The 22,919-nt window shown below is 38.3% G+C and overlaps 1 protein-coding gene and 1 non-coding gene across 2 annotated transcripts; both read left to right on the top strand.

Annotated features, from left to right (window-relative positions):
- Window positions 1–2,326: 2,326 nt before the first annotated feature.
- Window positions 2,327–3,115, top strand: LOC148569083 (uncharacterized). Its single transcript, XM_088484881.1, has one exon. It carries the CDS (start codon window positions 2,327–2,329, stop codon window positions 3,113–3,115), a length of 789 nt encoding a protein of 262 aa, XP_088341007.1.
- An 18,951-nt stretch (window positions 3,116–22,066) lies between these two features.
- LOC148569082 (small nucleolar RNA R71) lies at window positions 22,067–22,174 on the top strand. The gene has a single exon (XR_015882347.1). It is a non-coding gene; the product is annotated as a small nucleolar RNA R71 (small nucleolar RNA).
- Window positions 22,175–22,919: the final 745 nt, after the last annotated feature.

The raw sequence follows: 22,919 nt of genomic DNA, 5'->3' as shown, positions 1-22,919 counted from the left end.
TAAGGGAAACCAGAATTGACATGCTGATGAAGGAGTATGAAATGTTCAGTATGAAGGAGGATGAGAGCATCGATCAAATGTTCGAAAAGTTCTCAATAATCATCAACAATCTGGACGCCATGGGAAAGAACTACTCTGAAGAAACTCTAGTAAGAAAGATCCTGAGAAGTCTTACTAAGAAGTGGAAAGTGAAAAGCACAACCATCTCTGAAAGGAATGATTTGATCAAAATCACCTATGATGAGCTAAGAGGCAAGCTGCTGGCCTATGAAACCACTCACATGTCTCAAGACAAAGATGACAAAAAGAAAAGTATAGCACTAAAATCAAGAATAACAGCCCAAGGAGAAGAATCTGATGACAGTTTCTTAGACGAAAAAATGGTGCTCTTTGCAAGAAAAATGAGAAGACTACTGAGACACAAAAGCAAAAGCAAAGGAAGCTCTTCATCCAAAGACGTCAAGAAAGATCAAGTCAAGTTCAAATGCCATCACTGCAAGGAACCCGGTCACTTCAAGTCAGATTGCCCTCAACTTAAGAAAGACGAAAAATCCAAGAAAGACAAAAAGAAGGTGATGATGGCAACATGGGAGGACTTGGAAAATGATACCAGCTCAGAAAGCTCATATCAAGAAGCTCAACTGTGTCTGATGGCAGATCATAATGATGAAGATGAGGTAGATTTCTCTGACTTATCTATTAATGAACTGCACTACATTATCAAAGATATTTCTGTGAACTCTAAGAAACTTTTGGATAAGTATTCAAAATGTAAGAAAGAAAATGAGGCATTGAGGATAGAAAATGATCTTCTTTTGAAAAAGATTAAGGCTAAGGAAACTGGTAATGAAAAATTTTTGAAAGAAGAAAATAATGCCTTGCGAGCTGAATGAGAGAAATTCAAACTCAAGCATGAAGTTACTGCTTCCACTGATTTGATTTCTGAAAACAAAAAGCTGAATGAACAAATAAAAAATTTGAATGAAGACTTAGCAAAGTTTGTTCAAGGTTCTCAAAATCTGAACAAACTACTTGCTAGTCAAATGTTTGGGTCTAAAAAATCTGGACTTGGATTCATAGAGGAAGATAAGGTTGTTTTCAAACATAACTTTAAAAAGTCTGAAGCCTTCTCTTCCAAGCTTTTCAAACCAAAAGGATTCAGCAAACCTCAAAAATCAGTAAGCAAGAATCAGTGCTACAAGTGCAATAGAAATGGTCATGATCCTCCTCAATGCTTCATCTTTCTTAGGTCTTTTGGTAATGATAGTAAATTATATAAAGTTGTTCATGATTTTAATGTTCTTGGGCAACCAAGAAGATTTCACATCAAAGGATCCAAATAGATTTGGATACCTAAGATTAGTTGAAGAACATGCAGGTTTGCCTTGCATCCAAAAAGAAAATAGACATGTGGTATCTTGATAGTGGATGTTCAAGGCATATGACTGGAAGGGATACTTTCTTCATTAAACTCAACAAGTATAATGGAGGATTTATCATTTTTGGAGATAATGGTAAAGGTAAAATAATTGCCATCGGTAAGGTTGGCAAAGATTTTTCAACTTGCATTGATAGTGTCTTTTTAGTTGATGGATTAAAGCATAATCTATTGAGCATAAGTCAATTGTGTGATCTTGGATATGCTGTAACCTTTAGAAAATCTGATTGTAGAGTCATAAATAAGAAAACAGGGGTTGTTTTATTTGTTGCCAAAAGAAGTGACAATGTTTATGGTATCACTCTAGATGATCTAAAAGTTCAAAATGTAACTTATTTCTCTTCAATGGAATCTGAAAAATGGATGTGGCATAAGAGGTTAGGACATGCTAGTATGTTCCAAATCTCTAAACTTGTAAAGAGAGGCTTAGTTAGAGGTCTTCCTAATATAAAATTTGATAAGGACATCATTTGTGATGCTTGTCAAATGGGTAAACAAATTAAAACCTCTTTCAAACCCAAGGAAGATGTCTCTACTAAGAAACCATTGGAGTTGTTGCATCTTGATCTGTTTGGACCAACTAGGACTCAAAGTCTTGGAGGAAAGAGTTATGGCATGGTAGTTGTGGATGACTATACTAGATTTGGCTGGGTGTTCTTTCTTGCTCATAAACATGAGGTTTTTTCTGTTTTTGAGAAATTCAGCAAAAAGATTCAAAATGAAAAAGGTTTAAAAATTGTTTCAATTAGAAGTGATCATGGTAAAGAATTTGAAAATTAATTCTATGAATATTTTTGTGATGAACAAGGCACATCACATAACTTCTCTTATCTAAGAACACCTCAACAAAATGGTGTTGCTGAGAGAAGAAATAGAAGTTTACAAGAAATGGCTAGAGCTATGTTATGTGAATATGAAATTCCCAAGTTCTTATGGGCTGAAGCTGTGAATACAGCTTGCTATGTTTTAAATAGAACCATCATTAGGAAGTTTTTGAAGAAAACCCCATATGAACTTTGGAAAGGGCATCCTCCCAATCTTAGTTATTTTCATGTGTTTGGCTGCAAGTGTTTCATTCTGAATATCAAAGAAAACTTAGGAAAATTTGATCCTAAAACACATGAAGGCATTTTTTTGAGTTATTCCACAAATAGCAAAGCCTATAGAGTATATAACAAAAACTCCAAAACTGTTGAAGAAACCATGCATGTCACCTTCTGTGAGTCTAACAATGTTTTCAGTGTTTGCATTGATGATAGTCCAGGTTTTGAAGCTGAATTACCAAAGAACTCTGAACCAGTTCCACAAAATCCAAGTTCTCATGAAGTTACACCTGTTAGCTGCAAAAATTCCAATTCTGCAGGAGACAATTTGGAATTATCTCATGTCGCAGCTGAAAACACAGATGCAGAGGCTATTGTTGATCAAGAGGAACCTGGATCTTCAACTCAAATCAGACGGCCCAGGGAATGGAAGTTTTTGAAAAATTATCCTGAGAAATTCTTAATTAGTGATCCCTCCAAAAGTATTTCAACAAGATCATCCTTGAAAAGAGCTGAATCTAACAACTTAGCTCTTTTATCAAAGATTGAACCTCAAAACATCAAAGAAGCTCTTGCTGATCCATCTTGGGTGTTAGCTATGAAGGAGGAATTGCAGCAATTTGAGAAGAATTAGGTCTGGTCATTAGTGCCCTATCCAAATGGAAAGAAAGTCACTGGCACTAAATGAATTTTCAGAAACAAACTGGGTGAAGATGGATCCATAGTCCGAAACAAAGCTAGATTGGTTGCTCAAGGATATGATCAAGAGGAAGGGATTGATTTCGATGAATCCTTTGTACCTGTAGCTAGAATGGAAGCCATAAGATTTCTCCTTGCTTATGCAGCTCATTGTGGCTTCAAGCTATTCCAAATGGACGTAAAGTGTGCTTTTCTCAATGGCATAATAGATAGAGAGGTTTATGTGGGTCAACCACCTGGGTTTGAAAAAAAATCTTTTCCTAACCATGTTTTCAAACTAGCTAAAGCCTTGTATGGTTTGAGACAAGCTCCTAGAGCTTGGTATGAGAGGCTTAGCTCATTTTTATTGAAAAACAATTTTAAAAGAAGAGCCACTGACACCACTTTATTTATTAGGAACTATCTTGATCATTTTATTCTTATGCAAGTTTATGTTGATGATATTATATTTGGTTCAGCTAATGAGAATTTGTGTGTAGATTTTGCTAAGCTTATAACCAATGAATATGATATGAGCATGATGGGAGAGCTCAACTTCTTTCTAGGCTTGTAAATAAAACAAACTACTGAAGGCATATTCATCCATCAAGAAAAATATGCTAAGGAACTTGTCGAGAAATTTGGGCTGGATTGTACCAAGCCAATGGGAACCCCCATGCACCTTAATATCAAGCTTGATAAGGATGAACATGGTAGAGATGTTGATGAGACACGCTATAGAGGGATGATTGGATCTTTGATGTATCTAACCTCCTCAAGGCCTGATATCATCCAAAGTGTTGGAGTTTGCTCAAGGTTTCAATCAAAGCCTAAGGAGTCCCATCTCTCAGCTGTCAAGAGAATCATCCGATATATACTTGGTACCACTGATTATGGGTTATGATTTCCTAAGACCGATTCATTTCAATTAGTGGGTTTCTGTGATGCAAATTTTGCTGGGGATAGGATTGATAGAAGAAGCACAAGTGGCATGTGCTGCTTTCTTGGAAAATCACTCATTGCTTGGCTAGCAAGAAGCAAGCTACAGTGGCACTTTCAACAGCCGAAGATGAGTATATTGCAGCCTCCTCTTATTGTTCTCAACTATTATGGCTGAAAACTTAACTAGCTGACTATAAGCTGAATGTTTCTAACATTCCATTATTTTGTGACAACATGAGTGCCATAAATATTTCCAAAAACCCTGTTTTGCACTCAAGAACAAAGCACATTGAAGTTCGATTTCATTCTATAAGAGAACATGTGCAAAATGAAAATTTAGATATTCAGTTTATGTTAACTCTGAAGGTTAGCTAGCAGATATTTTCACCAAACCATTGATAGAGGAGAGATTTTGCAATTTACGAACTGAACTGGGCATTCTTGCTTCATTTTTGTTTTCTTAATGACTCTGATAATGAGATCTTTTGTGTTTTGTCTCATAAATCGTGGTGAGATTTTTTTTTTGGCAGATGATGAGTAAGTCACTATGAAGCTACTGGATTCACACCTGACCATGATGAATGATGGACCTCATGTGCTGGAGCAGTTCACGACATCTGAGCTTTCTTTATTGAAACCATTTGGCCCATTTCAGCTTTGCTTTCTTAATGTTTTACCAACTACATTTCACTTTAATTGGGCCTCTTTAATTTTTTGTCACATCATTTCTTTAAATGGGTTTTTAATTTTTTTGTCTGCTCCACTTTCTTTAGGCATCTTTTGATCTTTTGTTTCTCTCTCCTGGTATCAACGTACAAAGGTTACAGCTGTAACTCTCAATGTTTTCAAAACCATTTTTAAAGTTTTCATTTTTATCTGTTTTCAAGATGCAACATTTGCACTCCTCCACTCTTATATTAACTCCCCACTACATGCATCCATTCACACTACTCTCTCAACTCTTTTATCTTCTCCTTCCACCAGTGCTCTATAAATATGGCACGAAAGAAAAGAGCTGTCCGCAGAGGCTCCCATAGTAGTACCCACCATTCTGATCACACACACTCTTCTCCTTCCCAATCTCCCACTCGTTCTTCACCTTCATCACCACCAAATCATTCTCCTGATATGGCCCGAACTAAGACCACTGCTCGCTGCCCTGGTGTCGCTCCTCGCCCTACTCCTCCTCCTCCAAATACTTCTCAGCCAAGTTCTTCCAAACCCAGTTCTTCCAAACCCAGTTCTTCCAGAGGCAAGAGACCTCTTCACAAAGACGAAGAGACTCCACCCACTCAGAATTGCCATACCTGCGGTACAGTCATTGATTTTCCTCTTCGCTTTTCGCTCTGTTTCTGAACCTAAGCTGTCAAACCTCATTGGTTACAAGTCCTTCTATGCTGATTTTCCCCATGAGTCTTTTGATCGTCGTCGCTTTCAGTCTCTCATGAACTACTTGTTTTTATGCAAAGACATCTATAAGCGCACTCTTTGTCCCCCTAAGCTTGTCAATCTAGATAAACTCCGTAGGAAAGGTCTGAACTTTACACCTCTGTTTGCATTTCAAGGATGGATTCCCATTTTGTCCATTAAGGAGAAAATTTATCCTGATCTAGTGAAGCAGTTCTATTGCAATCTATCCTACAAAGAAGGGAGAATCGCTTTTTTTGTTAAGGGTAATGTGATCATCCTCGACAAATACCATATAAGCAAAGCCTTAGATTATCAGGACTGGGGGGTTGATGTGTATACGTCGGGTAAGTGGGACGATACCATGAATGTGTCTTACTTTGATGCTCTGAGTACTGTGTGCGTCAACATCCCTCTCTTAGAAGGTACAACTCTTACTCACAAGTCTCTTGGCCCTATCCGTGCCCAGTTGCACAGGATTGTTAACCACATCATTTTGCCTCAGCGGGGCTCTCTTCAACGTGTATCATTCTGTGACACACTGGTTCTATTTGCTCTACTTTCTAAAACTCCTATTTCTTTTGCTTACTTGCTTGTAAGACATATGCATGCTTGTGTCAGTACCAAAAATGCTTTACCATATGCCATGCTTCTTACAAAAATTTTTCAATATTATAATGTTGATTTTGGGGCTGAGATTTTTAGAGACTATAACTCATACATCAAAGGGGGTGGTGCAGTAAAGAAAACAGCTTCCAGGCGTCGCCAAACTGATGACAGCACTGATGTTCCCTCGGCTGATGAGGATCCTCTGATTCCCCCTTCAACCTCCACAACTATCAAGGTCATGACACGTATTCTGAAGAATGTACTTGAGGAATTCATCAATCTGATAGACCTTCTTCTCACACATGGTGCCGAGTGCAAAAGGAACCAAGTTATGGAGAAAAATGCTCTCAAGAAGACCAAAGGGAGAATTCGGATTCTAAGGGACTTTGTGGAGGATGTCGAGGTTGGCATCATCACTTCTGATAATGAGGGAGAGGACGATGGAACCTCTGATGAATCCAACTCTGATGCCTAGCTCATTTTCTCTCATTTGTGATTATGACTCAGTTTACTTTTTGAACTTGTTTGTTTATTTTGGATGACTGTAAAGACCTTAACTACTCTGCTACTTACACTATATACACCAGCCACTAACAAATTTTGTGCAGATTTTTTTCTTTCCTCCCTTGATGACAAAAGGGAGAGAAAAGAAAAGGAATGTTAGCTTTGGCTTAAGGGTTAATAGTAATAGTTAAGAACAATGTTTTGTGGTACTATAATTTATCCTGTGTTGTGCTTAGTGATAATTGTTCTGTGCTTTCATTACTGTGATATATTGCTTGGAAATATTGGTCTTGGCTATTTTTAAGCTTTGTCCAGGTAAGCCATGATCAAGGGGGAGTAAAGCTAGCATTCAGGGGGAGCAACTCAAAATCCAAATGTCATCAAAGGGAAGTGTTCTTAACTCTCTGAAATTAGTCTTTAATTTCCTTATTTTATCATGTTTGTCATCAAGGGGGAGATTGTTAAGTTTAGTTTGATTTTGGGTTAACTAATGATGACAAACATTTATTTGGGTTGAAAGCCCAATATTGTTTAATGTGTGCTTTATTGTGGCAGGCCCATTAATCAGTTTTTCAGCCCAAGTCTAGCAAGCTTCAGCCATGTAAAGAACTAATATTCTTTATAGCACTGTTCAAATTAAATGGCTATGTGTTTGCAAAGAGAAAAAGGGCAGCTGTCTACCTCATGAGCAAAACAGGACAGCTAGAAGAAAAAGGATGAAATAACACACCAAGGACAGCTAGTACACTCCCACCTCTCCAAGGACAAACATTAAAGCAAATTTCAGTAATGGGAGAGCAAAACACAAACTTGCCAAGCAGAATAGATAGTGGGTGAAGCTCATTGTATGGCAGAGATCATGGAGCAGGATGAAAAAGGAGAGCATGCCAAGGAAGAAAGCAAGGAAAAGGACCACAGAGGTGGTGGACGAGCTCCTCCAGCAGCAGGGGTAGTGGAGCATGATGAAGAAAGACAGCTTGCTAGCTGTGCCAGCTCCAACGAGTAGCAAGGACAAGCAAAAGGATGAAGCTACAATGAAGCCAAGCTGAAGATATATAACAAGCTTCACTCCACTATTTCAAGTCAAAAAAAAGAGAGCATACAAACAGAGCACCATCTCATACATTGAGCTGGAATCTTTTTCTTCTACTCAAGCTTAATTCTGATCTTTGTGTTATGATTGTCTTGCGTTATTTTCTATTTTGAGAAAAGGCAATTATGTGAGGTTCAAAAGCCAAGAGAGAAAAGGCAAGAGTGATGCAAAATAGCCACAGATTTTTTATGTAATTTGGGTGTATGAACTAAGATTAGTTCCCCTTGACAAGTTGGGTTAGCACTTGGTGAGATTGAATCTGTATAGATTCTCCTTCCAAGTTGGGACAGCACTTTGGGGTTGATAAGCTTTGGTGAAGAAAGCTTAGGGGTAGATACTAGTTGAATTAGGGAGTAATTCAATAGTATTGGTGTATGCAACCTGAGAATTATAGTGAAAATTCCACCATGGTTTGTGGTGGAGACTGGACGTAGGATTCATTGTACAAAGAATCCGAACCAGGATATATGCTGGTCTTCATCTTCTCTTCCCTACTCTTTTCTAGTTCTGTGTATGAGATAATTTCAAATAATCTCCTGCAACTCAAGTGACAGCATAAAGAGAGTTTGAAACTTTAAGTTTTAAGCCAACTTGATTCAACCCCCCTTCTCAAGTTCGACTAGAACCATCATTCTCCTTCTTCTTCCATGAACAAAAATTAAAATTTGTTCAAATTCTTAAATACAATTAACAAAATTCAAGATTATGATAAACAAAAATTAGAAAATTAGGGATTGTGATGAACAACATCAAATTCTTCTAATCCAACAATAACAACAACAGATTCAAATTAAAAAAAAAACAAAAAGAATGAGAAAAGCAGCAGCATCCAAAAGCAATCCAGAAATAACGACAGAACAAAAATTATTCTTCAAATTCAACAACAACAACAATAACAACAATAACAACAGATTCAGATTTAAAAAAAAATGAAAAAAGCAACAGCAATCCAAAAAAAAAGAACATAACAAAAACAAGAACAAAGATTAGAGAAGGTGGTTGCAGTAGCAGCAGCGACATAGCGAGGGGAGCAGCTCGGTGGCGACCTCCTTCAGCCTCGACAGAAACTACTGCAGGGTTTGTAATGAATTTAAAAATTAGAGATTGTGATGAATAAGAACAGGAATTAGGAACTTGAATCTTAACTTACCTGTGATGGCAGTGACGGTGGAGCTGCGTGGTGGTGGTGGCAGTGAATTTGGATAACAGAGAGTATGGAGGAAAGGGGAGGGGAGGCACGGCGGTGATGCTGGAAACGCGAGGAACACGACCATCACCACCATCACCACCACCACCTCCCCGACGACGACGAGGAACAAGAGGCGAGGGCGAGGGCCAGGTGCGGTAAGACAAAGCGAGGCGAGGGCGAGGCACGGTGAAGCAAGGGCGAGGGGGAAGGCAAGGCATGGCGAGGGGGAAGGTGAGGCGCGGCGAGGCAAGGTTGAGGGGGAGGGCATCGGCGACCGCAACGGCGAGACTTTCTTCTCTCCTTCTCTCTCTTTCTGAGTATTTGCTTCTCTATCTTCTCTGAATGTGAGTGAGAAGAAGTGAAGAACGAAGAAGCAGCCTTGCTTTTCTCTCTCTATCTTGTGATATACTGAAGGGTAACATCATCCAAAAGGATGATTTAAATACCAAATAAAATGTTGGGGATGATTTTAAATCAAAAATAAGATTAGGGACTATTTTGATTTTGACCTTATACCTTAGGGAGCAAAACAGTACTTATCCCCCAAAAAATATAAATATATAATGACTAATTTAATAACTTTTTTTATGCACGTAGCATTTTTTATTTTTTATAAATAAAATCTCTTCAAAATTTTTGATATCATCAAAATGAGTGTTTTGTTTTAGTATCTGCTAGGAACTAACTAAGAGTATAGCCAACTAGATCTAATGAGTTGAAAAATAGGCCTGTTATAAAGAAAAAAAAATCTCTCACTACCCTAATTTTTTGAATTTTAAAACTAAAAATAAAAGAAATTGGCTTGAGTTGGCTTATGTTGTAGTTGCCTCCCTAAACTTTTTCGAAGTTTTTTCATGAGTACCATTAAAAATCGAACATATAATCTAGGGGTGTACGTGGTCTGGAGACGCGGCCCGAACCCAAAGCATTTTTGTATATTATAATCCGTTCCTGAAGAGACCTGGGTCTAGCCTAAGGAAAGAAAAAATGCCCGAGAGAATAACTGAACCCGGACCAAGCCATAGATCGAGTCACCCCGCCCTGGCCCGATGAAGATCCATACCCTTAAAAAATTGCGAATATAGTTAGTGATATACTAAGGGCATAGCTACGAGAGTGAGAAACTCATAACCTCACCCTCCTCTCTTTCAATTAGGGAGCTGCGGCACCCTATCAGTCTCGGTCTTCTCCACTCTGTCTCTCATCTCAACGGCTCAACCCTTGCTCAATACTGCTCACCACCTTGTCCAAACACCACCATCACCAGCCTTAGAGCTACCTTGGCCCGCACCGAAGCTCCTCTATTCAAATGCTTCTCGGTACTCTGCCTCTTCTTATCGAATCGAACTGTTGAGTGTCGAAGATGCTTCACGCCCACGGTGCTACATGCTTTCTCAATGACGATGACACCATCAGTGGCACTCTTCTACTTCTCAGTGACGCTCAATGCTGCTTCTTCTTCAGTGCTCTTCTGCTTCTTAGTTCTATCTCCATCAGTCCCCGCGAACCCACCAGGCACCACCATTAGAAGCCCTGGCAAAGCTTAGTAAGCCACCGCCTCTGCTCAACTGCCCCTTCCCCTATTCCAAGCTTAAGTAAACCTTCATTTCTATTAAAAAAAATTAATGTTGATATTCTAAACTTCTAATTGGTGTTTTGATTAGTGATTACAAGTGAACTAGTATTTTCTTATTTTTTCTAGAAAAATATAATTAAGGTTAAGCTTCTAAAATCCAGATCACGGTTCTGATTACCACCAAAAAACTGATTATTTGTTTTGATTATCACCTGTTTTTTTTTTATTTGTTCTTATTTTAATTGATGTGGTTATTGTTAATTTTTCTGATTATTGTTATTATAAAGTTTTTGATTATTGTTAGTATAAGGTTTCTGATTTGTTACTAATTATTATTGAACAACATTTAATTTCTTCATGATTTTGTTTTAGATAAAGAATAATGTGAAGAGGAGATAATTGTATTTCTCTTTGATTTTTATTCGGTTTTTATTCAGTATACCTGTGATCCGAATGTGTATAGTTTTCATCGAGTCTAAGGGTTAGGTTAGAGTCTAAAAAATAGACCTAATATATATTTAGGATCGGGTATGGGTTATGATAAACCCGGTTTTACCTGGTTCATGTACACCCATTATAACCAATTGTGCTCGACTTTTGGAGGTTGATTTTCTTTTGTTAATTAATTCTTGTGGATTTGATTTTATATGAGAACAATACTATATGACCATAAAATATCATTATTTTTAGTCCATATTAGTCAGTAATAATTTACACTCATATTTACAAAAATTTTAAACACAAGAAGCATATAGGTTACACTTATATTTATTAAAATTTTGCACATATGAATCAATATAGTTTACACCCATATTTTTAAAATTTGTACACATAAATTAATAAAATTTATTTATTAAAAATAATTTAGTATTAAAAAATATTATTCATCCTTTAATAATTATCCATTAATCGGCCTTTGAATTTAATTTATTCATTATAATATTTTTTAATATATTCATATTTCAAGTTTGTAGAAAAACTAAACACATTATGTAACTTATTTTTTCACCAATTGAGGTTGTTATATTTTTTCTCCTTCTTCATTCAAAAAAGTGGTTACTTTTATTTCTTTCATTGGTTATCCCTAGTCTGGCGCCCAAACTAGCCTAGCAAGTCTAACAAGTTTCTAATCTCTCTGTAGATCTAACCAAAAGTGAGTGTCTAAACCAAAACATCGGTGCTAAGCTATAGTGCCGTTAAAACATGCGACCATTCTCTAACTGTCGCTATCTGAAGACAAGATCTCCACCACCTCTGGATCCTCCTACGGGTCCTCGTCATCATCAGAAATCACTATGACCTCAGGAAAACTCCTGAAACTATTGTCATTGCTGATGTCTATATGTACAAGGTCGCCTGTGAACACAGGCCCGTCTGCTAGTATGTGATCCAATCTCTCTGCTGGAGGTCCTGAATGATCCCATGAATGCATGCCTAACGAATATGTTGCCATCGGCTTAGAGAGAAGGTCCCAATCAGGATAAGGTGCATGAATAAACTCCTCAACTGGGTCAGGCTTAGGAACTACCTAGCCCTATAGCTGTGCGAGAATAGCATGTCCAGGTCCGTCCAGGAAAGGATGGTGGGGTGCGTTTGGATGAAGCCATGATAGCCAAAACTCATACGGTGTGTCCGAGTCGAAGTACGGGGTATCTATAGGGTGCTGAAAAGGATGGTCACGTAACACGTATAAGCGTACTCGAGGCTCCGCAGCTACTATATAGAAACTATGGAATACTGAATCCTCGTATATATAAGGATTTGAAAGCTCATAGAACAGAATTTCTGTCTCCATCTAAAGGAAAAAAATGAAGGGTAAGAACTGGGAAGTATTTAATAGGGTCGGAGTAGTTAGTTAGGTTTATTTTATGTTATACTTAGCCACCAACAACAACCACAGGATACATACTAACTTTAATAACCATAGGCACAGAGAAACAATTAATCAAGAAGCACATACATACGAATTACAAAAACATATAACCAAAAAATATGTACAAACAAGTATGGTACATGTCTATTCTTAGTGCAAGTAATGAGTTCATCTGTCGGTTTCTACCTTCTCCTGACGCAACCTAGCAACCTTTGTCTGGGTATGGCTTCTAGTGGCATGACCTCTGTAAGAACCTTTGTCTTACAGGTGCTTCTCTCCAACTAAAGCATGCCAAACATGACCTCTGTAACTACTTACAAGCACTGCTCTTCGACTGAAGCATGTAAGATTTTAAGTAACACCCTATCACACTAAGCTTCATCCTATAGCGGTGAAGCAAAGGCAATAAAGCATAATGATAGTTATAAATATCCATAAATAGTATATAATCAAAAAATAGTATAACTAGAAGTCCGATGAAAGGAACAAAGGATCAAAGAACTTAGAATATAGATACAAAGCACGAAGCGTTCAAACACGATAACTAAAACGCATTGGCACGAAAAGAACAAAATATAATATATAAAATCTTGTAGATAGCTCCAGGATACACAAGGTAATAATTAAAATAAACAAGTTCTATATTCAATATCCAAAAAGAGAACTAGTCGCAACCCACTGAATCTAGGCCGACTAGTTTAAACAGAAGCTACATTAGAGTTTTGATAATAAAAACAGCTAACATCCTATCTCTCAAAGTTTTCAGAAGTAAAGCCTTTAAAGCATAAAGTATACAAAAATAAGAGACTACAACAAAATAAGTAAATCAAATTTAACTTGAACTATGCTCCGCTCTGTCACTATCCGCAAACTCACCGAGGTGGGTTGCAACCTGCATATGAAAAATACTAACATATGGTATGAGAATAAGAAATTCTCAGTATGGTAACAGTGCCCAATAGATAAGATATAAGGTTTTGAGAAGCCAAAGGCAGTCCTAGGTCTCCCCACATGCATATAGATTTCAAAATTTATAAATATACTTGAAAGCCATAAAAAGGTTTATCTAACTTAAGGGATTTCTACTCTAACAGTCACCACTATCCCACAGCTTTCGCCAACCTGCCCTCCACACGATCTCATCGCCACCACCTATTGAACCTCCTCAAAACCAGAAAGCACAAGTAATACAGACAAGTAAAACACAAGAATAGTTCATATACAGCAAGTTATTCATTTAGCAAATAGGCATGTTATTCAACTAGGCATAATGCTATTAAGCAAAGAAATCAAACACATAGAAAATGCATATGATGAATGCCTATCCTATTGGCTGTGAGATCACTTGTCGGTTCAACTGCCAACACGACACATCCTTTTGGATGTCGCCTTTCTACCACGTCCTTGGGATATAGTTCCTGACTCACTTTTATACGCTTCCTAGAATATATTCCCCAGCTTACTCTTTCGGGTCATAATGCCCGAGTTCACTCTTATGGCACGAAAGGTTATGCGAACGGGAGACTGCCTCAGTCTGTAAGACCCAGAACTTTTGAAAAACCTTATTATGAGCTGATTTCAAATTTATTTATTATTAGAGATTTTATTTTAAGAAATTATTTCATTGAGAATAATTAAATCAAGTTTTGATAATTAAAATGAAGATTTTGCTTAATTTCATGATTATTGTGTTATTTTCTATATTTAAATTATAACATTAGTAGTTATGAGATAATAAGAATTTTATATGATTTGGACTAAATAATTAATATTTTAAAATATTAATTCTGCTGTTTTGGAAAATAAAGAAATTAATTATATTATTTTCAATTCTTGGGTTTGAACATTTTATCGAAAATAATTTATAAAATTGATGAATAAATAGTATTTTTATACACTATTATTGTTGGATTAAAATTTATTTCTAATTACTATGTTATCCCTATTTTTATTTAAAATTACTAAAATGTCCCTAACCCTAATTTTTGCTAAACCCATTCCCTTCCATCTTCTCTGCGCAGCAAACACACACACACACACACGGTTCCCTGAAGCAAAGGAAAAGAAAGAATGGGAAATAGAGAAAAAGGGATACTGAGCCAGAAGGAGAAAAAGAGAGGGAGAAGGGCTTGGCGCCGCCGACTGGGTACCGCCGCCGTTGCATCTTGCCCACGCCGTCGTGCCACGCCTTGAGGGCTATCACGCAAGGGAAGAGAGAAGATAGAGTGCCACCGCGCCTCCTGCCATTGCAGCCCCCACCGATCCGCCGAACCCGTCACGCCTTGCCGCCAGCTGCGCCTCACCGCCGCCAATCATGTCGCCGCGCCAGCCACCCACGCCAGAGGAGGAGAGAGAGAGACCGAACAGAGAGAGATGCAAATAGGGAAGCCAGCGCCACCACCGTGTCACCATTTCTGAGCCTCAGCATCGCCGTCAAGCCGCGTCGGAGTGGGAGCTCCGCCGCCGTGTCTCCATCGTCACTGAACACGCTGGTTGTTGCTGCTGTTTGTGAGAGAGAAGCGCGTGAAATGGCGCTGTGAATAGGGTTGTTTCTGCCACCATTGGAGTCCCGCTGCCATTGATGCCATGGCCGCTGCACCCCTGGCCGCTGGGAACAGTTCTGTGACCGCTGCCATTGATGCCCCTGGCTTCTGGTCGCTTCTGCTGCCCGGAACCCCACTGCCATCACCGAAAAACTCTGCCAGTAAGGATTTTTGAGTTTGGTTTTCATTCGTTTAAGATTTCGGAACCTTTATCGTCTCTGTATGAGGGTTTCAGTCACCATCGCCGGAGTCTGGTCGCCGCTGCCGCTTGAGGTGGCTGCCGGGGCCGCTACCAAACTGGTTCAGAGCCTGCCACTGTTTCATTTCGCTTGTTCAGTAAGTATTTTGTTTCGAAAGCCCCGCGTTAGTGTTCTGTACGTGTATTAAAGCCTTTGCGATATTAATGTTCTTAGGATTTAGTAACCGAGGTTACTTGTTGTGATTTAGAGCTGTTATGCTGCTGCAAAAATGTGTGGGGCTGTGCTTTGAAGCTGTCATTGATTTTGGGTCGAGACGAAAGGGTTTCTGAGAGGTGTTTGGATTATGGTTTCAATTTGTCGAGGTAAAGGCCTTTTCAGAAAAATATATTTTTATTTTGGAATTATTATATATGGATATTATGTGGTAAAAATGTATACTTGAGTGATTGTATAAGTCTTGTATAATGATGGTTGGTTTTGATGAATATGAATGCTTGGTTGATTTGATAATTATTTGGTTTTGTGAAACGGACGATTTTGAAGTGTTTCTTTAAAGTCGTTTCTTTAAAGCTTTGAAATCAAGTTTAATCCGTTGGAAATTGATTTGAGTTTGATTTGGTTTTCTTGAAATATGAAAATGGAAATGCACCTTTGGATTCAGTTGGATTTTGAGCTGATTTAGTTTTGAACCCTTTAAAGAGGGTTGCGGAATGGTTTGGTTGGGACCCGAAAAGGGTGGCAAAGTCCAAGTTTTAGGGAAAATACTGCCGAAATTCCTATAAAATCCGAGTCTTTATTTGAAATGATTTTTGGAAAATTATGAGCTTAATGCCTTTACTATTTTACTTGGAGGATTGTGAATTTAAGATTTTTATTATCTTTACTTGGATCAATTATGAAAGAGATGAAGCTACGTTTTGAAAAGAATTATTGAAAAGAGAATTATGACTTCTCCTTATTTTCTAAGAAAAATAGTATGTCTTTGGGTGCAAGTCGTTCGAAAGAAAATTATACTTTAAGGCTGTTTTAAAGATGAAAAGGGTTTATGTTTTTCTTTATTTAACTTAAAGTTTGTCACTTGGAGAAGTATTTGTGACTTTAAAAGAATTTGGGTTTCGATTGACAAATCTCATTTTTTGACGTTTTGGATAAGTTTTAAAGTGTCCTTTGAATTCTGGTTTAGCAAAACAAAAATAATTTTTGAGCCGTTGGAAACGCTTTAGATTTTTATCAAGGAGTTGAAATTGGTTTTGGTTCAAGTGAATGCAATGGTTTCGAAAATGTGGTTGGAGTAAGTGATTACACGACTCGGCTTGGTTTAGATTCTATTTTTGTTACTCGAATCAAGAATTTAAGGCTTTACAAATTTTAAATGAATTTGAGGAAATGAGTTATGTTATTCTTTCCTAAAGTCTTGAGACTCGGCTGAGAAATTTCATTACAGAATCCTATATTAGGATGAATGATTTTGAATCCTTCAAAGGAGATTTTAATTTAGCATGGTTTTGGAATTTTGGAAAGATGATGCTAAGGGTGACTTTGTTTTAGAAAAGAGAAATTTACGTTTGAGGAAAAGTGGCTATGAGCCTGAAAAGATTTGTGAAATGGGAATTTTAAAGCCAATGCTGGAAAGAACTGATTTTTTATTTCAAAGTGAAGTGAATTGAGAAAAAGTGATTTATGGCTCTAATGATGGTTTTATGAGTTTGATGATGTTGGATGGTGGAAGGGATATTATGTTTTGAGCCGGAACGGCTATGTATGATAATGAAATATGGCTGATTGTGGAATATGTTATGAGCCGGATGGCTAACAATGAATCATGAATTTAAGTCGGATGGCTGAGATGAATGTTGATTTATGGCTGAGAATAAATGCATATATGCTGAGTGGTGCACGAAATTGTGATCACAACTGCGCCAACAACTTGGTACGCACGTTCATAATCTCAATTCCTTTTCACAACTCCGCACAACTAACCAGCAAGTGCACTGGATCGTCCAAGTAATAAACCTTACGTGAGTAAGGGTTGATCCCACAGAGATTGTCGGCTTGAAGCAAGCTATGGTCATCTTGTAAATCTCAGTCAGGCAGATTCAAATGGTTATGAGATTTTGATAATTAAAATATAAATAGAAAATAAAATAAAATAAAATAGAGATACTTATGTAATTCATTGGTGAGAATTTCAGATAAGCGTATGGAGATGCTTTGTCCCTTCTGAATCTCTGCTTTCCCACTGCCTCCATTCAATCATTCATACTCATTTCTATGGCAAGCTGTATGTTGGGTTTCACCGTTGTCAATGGCTAGCTCCCGTTGTCTCAGTGAAAATGGTCCAAATGCGCTGTCACCGCACGGCTAATCATCTGTCGGTTCTCGATCATGTCGGAATAGGATCCATTGATCCTTTTGCGTCTGTCACTACGCCCAACAATCGCGAGTTTAAAGCTCGTCACAGTCATCCCATCCCAGATCCTACTCGGAATACCACAGATAAGGTTTAGACTTTTCGGATCTCAAGAATGCTGCCAATTGATTCTAGCTTATACCACGAAGACTCTGATCGTGAACCAGAAGGCTAAGAGATACACACTCAAGCTATTGCAGATAGAATGGAAGTGGTTGTCAGGCACGCATTCATAAGTGAGAATAATGATGAGTGTCACAGATCATCACATTCATCCGGTTGAAGTGCGAGTGAATATCTTAGAATAAGAATAAGCTTGAATTGAATAGAAAACAATAGTACTTTGCATTAATTCATGAGGAACAGCAGAGCTCCACACCTTAATCTATGGGGTGTAGAAACTCCACCGTTGAAAATACATAGGTGAAAGTAGTCCAGGCATGGCCGAATGGCCAGCCCCCAAAACGTGATCAAGAGATCAAAAGATGATCAAAAGATCCCCGCATGTCTAATACAATAGTAAAAGATCTTATTTATACTAGACTAGTTACTAGGGTTTATAAAAATGAGTAAATGATGCAGAAATCCACTTCCGGGCCCACTTGGTGTGTGCTTGGGCTGAGCATTGAAGCTTTCATGTGTAGAGACTTTTCTTGGAGTTAAACGCCAGCTTTTATGCCAGTTTGGGCGTTTAACGCCAAAAATAAGTCAGGAAGTTGGCGTTTGAACGCCAGTTTGCGTCGTCAAAACTCGGGCCAAGTATGGACTATCATATATTGCTGGAAAGCCCTGGATGTCTACCTTCCAAGGCAATTGAGAGCGCACCATTTGGATTTCTGTAGCTCCAGAAAATCCATTTTGAGTGCAGGGAGGTCAGAATCCAACAGCATTAGCAGTCCTTTTTTAGCCTCTGAATCAGATTTTTGCTCAGGTCCCTCAATTTCAGCCAGAAAATACCTGAAATCATAGAAAAATACACAAACTCATAGTAAAGTCCAGAAATGTGAATTTTGCTTAAAAACTAATAAAAATATACTAAAAAGTAGCTAGATCCTACTAAAAACTACCTAAAAATAATGCCAAAAAGCGTATAAATTATCCACTCATCACAACACCAAACTTAAATTGTTGCTTATCCCCAAGAAACTGAAAACAAAATAGGATAAAAAGAAGAGAATATACAATGAATCTCACAATATCAATGAAACTTAGTCCCAATTAGATGTGCGGGGCTAGTAGCTTTTTGCTTCTAAACAATTTGGCATCTCACTTTATCCTTTGAAATTCAGAATGATTGGCATCTATAGGAACTCTGAATTTAGATAGTGTTATTGATTCTCCTAGTTCAGTATGTTGATTCTTGAACATAGCTACTTTATGAGTCTTGGCCGTGGCCCTAAGTACTTTGTTTTCCAGTATTACCACCGGATACATAAATGTCACAGACACATAACTGGGTGAACCTTTTCAGATTGTGACTCAGCTTTGCTAAAGTCCCCAATTAGAGGTGTCCAGAGTTCTTAAGCACACTCTTTTGCTTTGGATCACGACTTTAACCACTTAGTCTCAAGCTTTTCACTTGGACCTTCATGACACAAGCAGATGGTTAGGGACAGCTTGATTTAGCCGCTTAGGCCTGGATTTTATTTCCTTGGGCCCTCCTATCCATTAATGCCCAAAGCCTTGGATCCTTTTTACCCTTGCCTTTTGGTTTAAAGGGTTATTGGCTTTTTCTGCTTGCTTTTTCTTTTTATTTCTTTCTCTTTTTTTTTCGCAATTTTTTTCTTCTTCACTGCTTTTTCTTGCTTCAAGAATCAATTTCATGATTTTTCAGATTATCAATAATATTTCTCTTTGTTCATTATTCTTTCAAGAGCCAACAATTTTAACATTCATAAACTTCACTATCAAAAATATGCATTGTTCAAGTATTCATTCAGAAAACAAAAAGTGTTGCCACCACATCAAAATAATTAAACTAATTTCAAGATAAAATTTGAAATTCAAGTACTTCTTGTTCTTTTGTAATTAGGCACATTTTTCATTTAAGAAAGGTGAAGGATTCATGGAATTATTCATAGCTTTAAGACATAGATACTAGATACTAATGATTATGTAGTAAAGACACAAACATAGACAAGACATAAAGCATAATTTTCGAAAAACAGAAAAAATAAGACAAGGAGATTAAAGAACGGGTCCACCTTAGTGATGGCGGCTAGTTCTTCCTCTTTGAAGATCCTATGGAGTGCTTGAACTCCTCAATGTCTCTTCCTTTCCTTTGTTGCTCAATTCTTAGTGCTTTTGGTGCTCCTATCCTTAGTTTCTCCCAATAGTTGTGTGGAGGAAAATGTATCCCTTGAGGCATCTCAGGGATTTCTTGATGAGGGACTTCCTCATGCTCTTGTTGAGGTTGGTGGGAATCCTGTGGGATCCACAGATCTTGAGGGGTCAAGAACTTCTCATCCCTGCTCCATTTAGGCGTGCAAAACGGCCTCTCTATGCAATACTGGCGTTTAGCGCCAGACTGCTGCCTGTTTCTGGCGTTAAACGCCAGCTTTTATACCTTTCCTGGCATTTAACACCAAGTTATAGCCTGTTTCTGGCATTTAACGCCAACTTGATGCTCTGTTCTGGCGTTAAACGCCAGTCTGGTGCCCATTTCTGGTGTTAAACGCCCAGAATGGTGCCATACTGGGCGTTTAACGCCCATTCTGCTACTCTTACTGGGGTTTAAACGCCAGTAAGCTTATCCTCCAGGGTGTGCTATTTTTAATGCTATTTTTGATTTTGCTTTGATTTTTGCAGTTATTTTTGTGATTCCACATGATCATCAACCTAAAGAAAACATAAAATAACATAAATAAAAATTGGGTTGCCTCCCAACAAGCGCTTCTTTAATGTCAATAGCTTGACAGTGGGCTCTCATGGAGCCTCACAGATAATCAGAGTATGGTTGGGGCCTTTCAACACCAAACTTAGAGTTTGAATGTGGGGGCTTTGTTTGACTCTGTATTGAGAGAAGCTTTTCATGCTTCCTCTCCATGTGTACAGAAGGAGAACCTTGAGTCTTGAATACAAGGTAGTCCTCATTCAATTGAAGGACCAACTCTCCTCTGTCAACATCAATCACAACTTTTGCTGTGGCTAGGAAAGGTCTGCCAAGGATGATGGATTCATCCTCCTCTTTCCCAGTGTCTAGGATTATGAAATCAGCAGGGATGTAAAGGCCTTCAACCTTCACTAGCACGTCCTCTACTAATCCATAAGCCTTTTTCAGGGATTTGTCTGCCATCTCTAGTGAGATTCTTGCAGCCTGTACCTCAAAGATTCCTAGTTTCTCTATTACAGAGAGTGGCATGAGGTTAATACATGACCCTAGGTCACACAGAGCCTTCTCAAAGGTCATGGTGCCTATGGTACAGGGTATTAAGAATTTACCAGGATCCTGTTTCTTTTGAGATAAAGTTTGCTGAACCCAGGTATTTAGTTCATTAATGAGAAATGGAGGTTCATCCTCCCAAGTCTCATTACCAAATAGCTTGGCATTTAGCTTCATGATTGCTCCTAAATACTGGGCAACTTGCCCTTCAGTAATATCTTCATCCTCTTCAGAGGAGGAATAGTTATCAGAGCTCATGAATGGCAGAAGTAGGTTCAATGGAATCTCTATGGTCTCTAGATGAGCCTCGGATTCCTTAGGTTCCTCAAATGGGAACTCCTTCTTGTCCAGAGGACGTCCCATGAGGTCTTCCTCACTGGGATTCACGTCCTCCTCCTCCTCTCTAGGTTCGGCCACACCAAGCAAGGTTATGGCCTTGCACTCTCTTTTTGGATTCTCTTCTGTATTGCTTGGGAGAGTACTAGGAGGAGTTTCAGTGACTCTTTTACTCAGCTGGCCTACCTGTGCCTCCAAATTTCTAATAGAGGACCTTGTTTCATTCATGAAACTTACAGTGGCCTTAGATAAATCAGAGACTATATTTGCTAAGCTAGATGGGTTCTGCTCAGAATTTTCTGTCTGTTACTGAGAGGATGATGGAAAAGGCTTGCTATTGCTAAACCTGTTTCTTCCACCATTATTAAAGCCTTGTTGAGGCTTTTGTTGATCCTTCCATGAGAAATTTGGATGATTTCTCCATGAGGGATTATAGGTGTTTCCATAGGCTTCACCCATGTAATTCACCTCTGCCATTGCAGGGTTCTCAGGATCATAAGCTTCTTTTTCAGAAGATGCTTCTTTAGTACTGTTGGATGCATTTTGCAATCCATTCAGACTCTGAGAAATCATGTTGACTTGCTGAGTCAACATTTTGTTCTGAGCCAATATGGCATTCAGAGCATCAATTTCAAGAACTCCTTTATTCTGAGGCGTCCCATTATTCACAGGATTCCTTTCAAAAGTATACATGAACTAGTTATTTGCAACCATTTTAATGAGTTTCTGAGCTTCTACAGGCGTTTTCTTCAAGTGAATGGATCCACCTGCAGAATGGTCCAATGACATCTTAGACAATTTAGACAGACCATCATAGAATATATCCAGGGTGGTCTATTCTGAGAGCATGTAAGAAGGACACTTTTTGGTCAGTTGCTTGTATCTTTCCCAAGCTTCATAAAGGGATTCACCTTCTTTCTGCCTGAAGATCTAAACATCTACTCTAAGCTTGCTCAGCTTTTGAGGAGGAAAGAATTTGGCTAAGAAAGCCGTGACCAGCTTATCCCAGGAGTTCAGGCTATCTCTAGGTTGAGAGTCCAACCATGTTCTAGCTTTGTCTCTTACAGCAAAAGGAAAAAGCATAAGCCTGTAGACCTCAGAATCAACTCCATTGGTCTTAACAGTATCACAGATCTGCAAGAATTCAGTTAAGAACTAAAAAGGATCTTCTGATGGAAGTCCATGAAACTTGCAATTCTGTTGCATCAGAGAAACTAATTGAGGCTTTAGCTCAAAGTTGTTTGCTCCAATGACAGGGATTGAGATGCTTCTTCTATGGAAGTTGGAATTTGGTACAGTAAAGTCACCAAGCATCTTCCTTGCACCTCCACCATTGTTATTGGGTTCGGCCATCTCTACTTCTTTTTCGAAAGTTTCAGTAAAGTCCTCTTCAGAGTGTTGTGTTTTAGCTTCTTCTTCAGAGTCCTTTCAGGTTCAGGATCAGCTTCAACAAGAATGTTCTTATCCTTGCTCCTGCTCATATGAAAAAGAAGAGAACAGAAAAGAAGAGGAATCCTCTATGTCACAGTATAGAGATTCTTTTTTGTGAGTAGAAGAAGAGAAGAATAGAAGAAGGAAAGGAGAAAAAAATTAGAACACAGAGAGGAAGAGAGGGTTCGAATTTTAAGATGAAGAGAAGTGTTAGTAAATGAATAAATAAATAGAAAGAGATGAGAGAGAAAGAGTTTTCGAAAAC

The sequence above is a fragment of the Arachis ipaensis genome, chromosome B4 (assembly GCF_059453495.1).
Source record: "Arachis ipaensis isolate K30076 ecotype BB chromosome B4, ASM5945349v1, whole genome shotgun sequence".
Classification (NCBI taxonomy): domain Eukaryota; kingdom Viridiplantae; phylum Streptophyta; class Magnoliopsida; order Fabales; family Fabaceae; genus Arachis; species Arachis ipaensis.
Note: the sequence above shows the minus strand (reverse complement) of the source record. Positions and strands in the feature narration are given on the sequence as shown.

Coding starts and splice junctions, on each gene's coding strand:
- LOC148569083 (XM_088484881.1), top strand. CDS start 2,327: ATGGCTAGAGCTATGTTATGTGAATATGAAATTCCCAAGTTCTTATGG.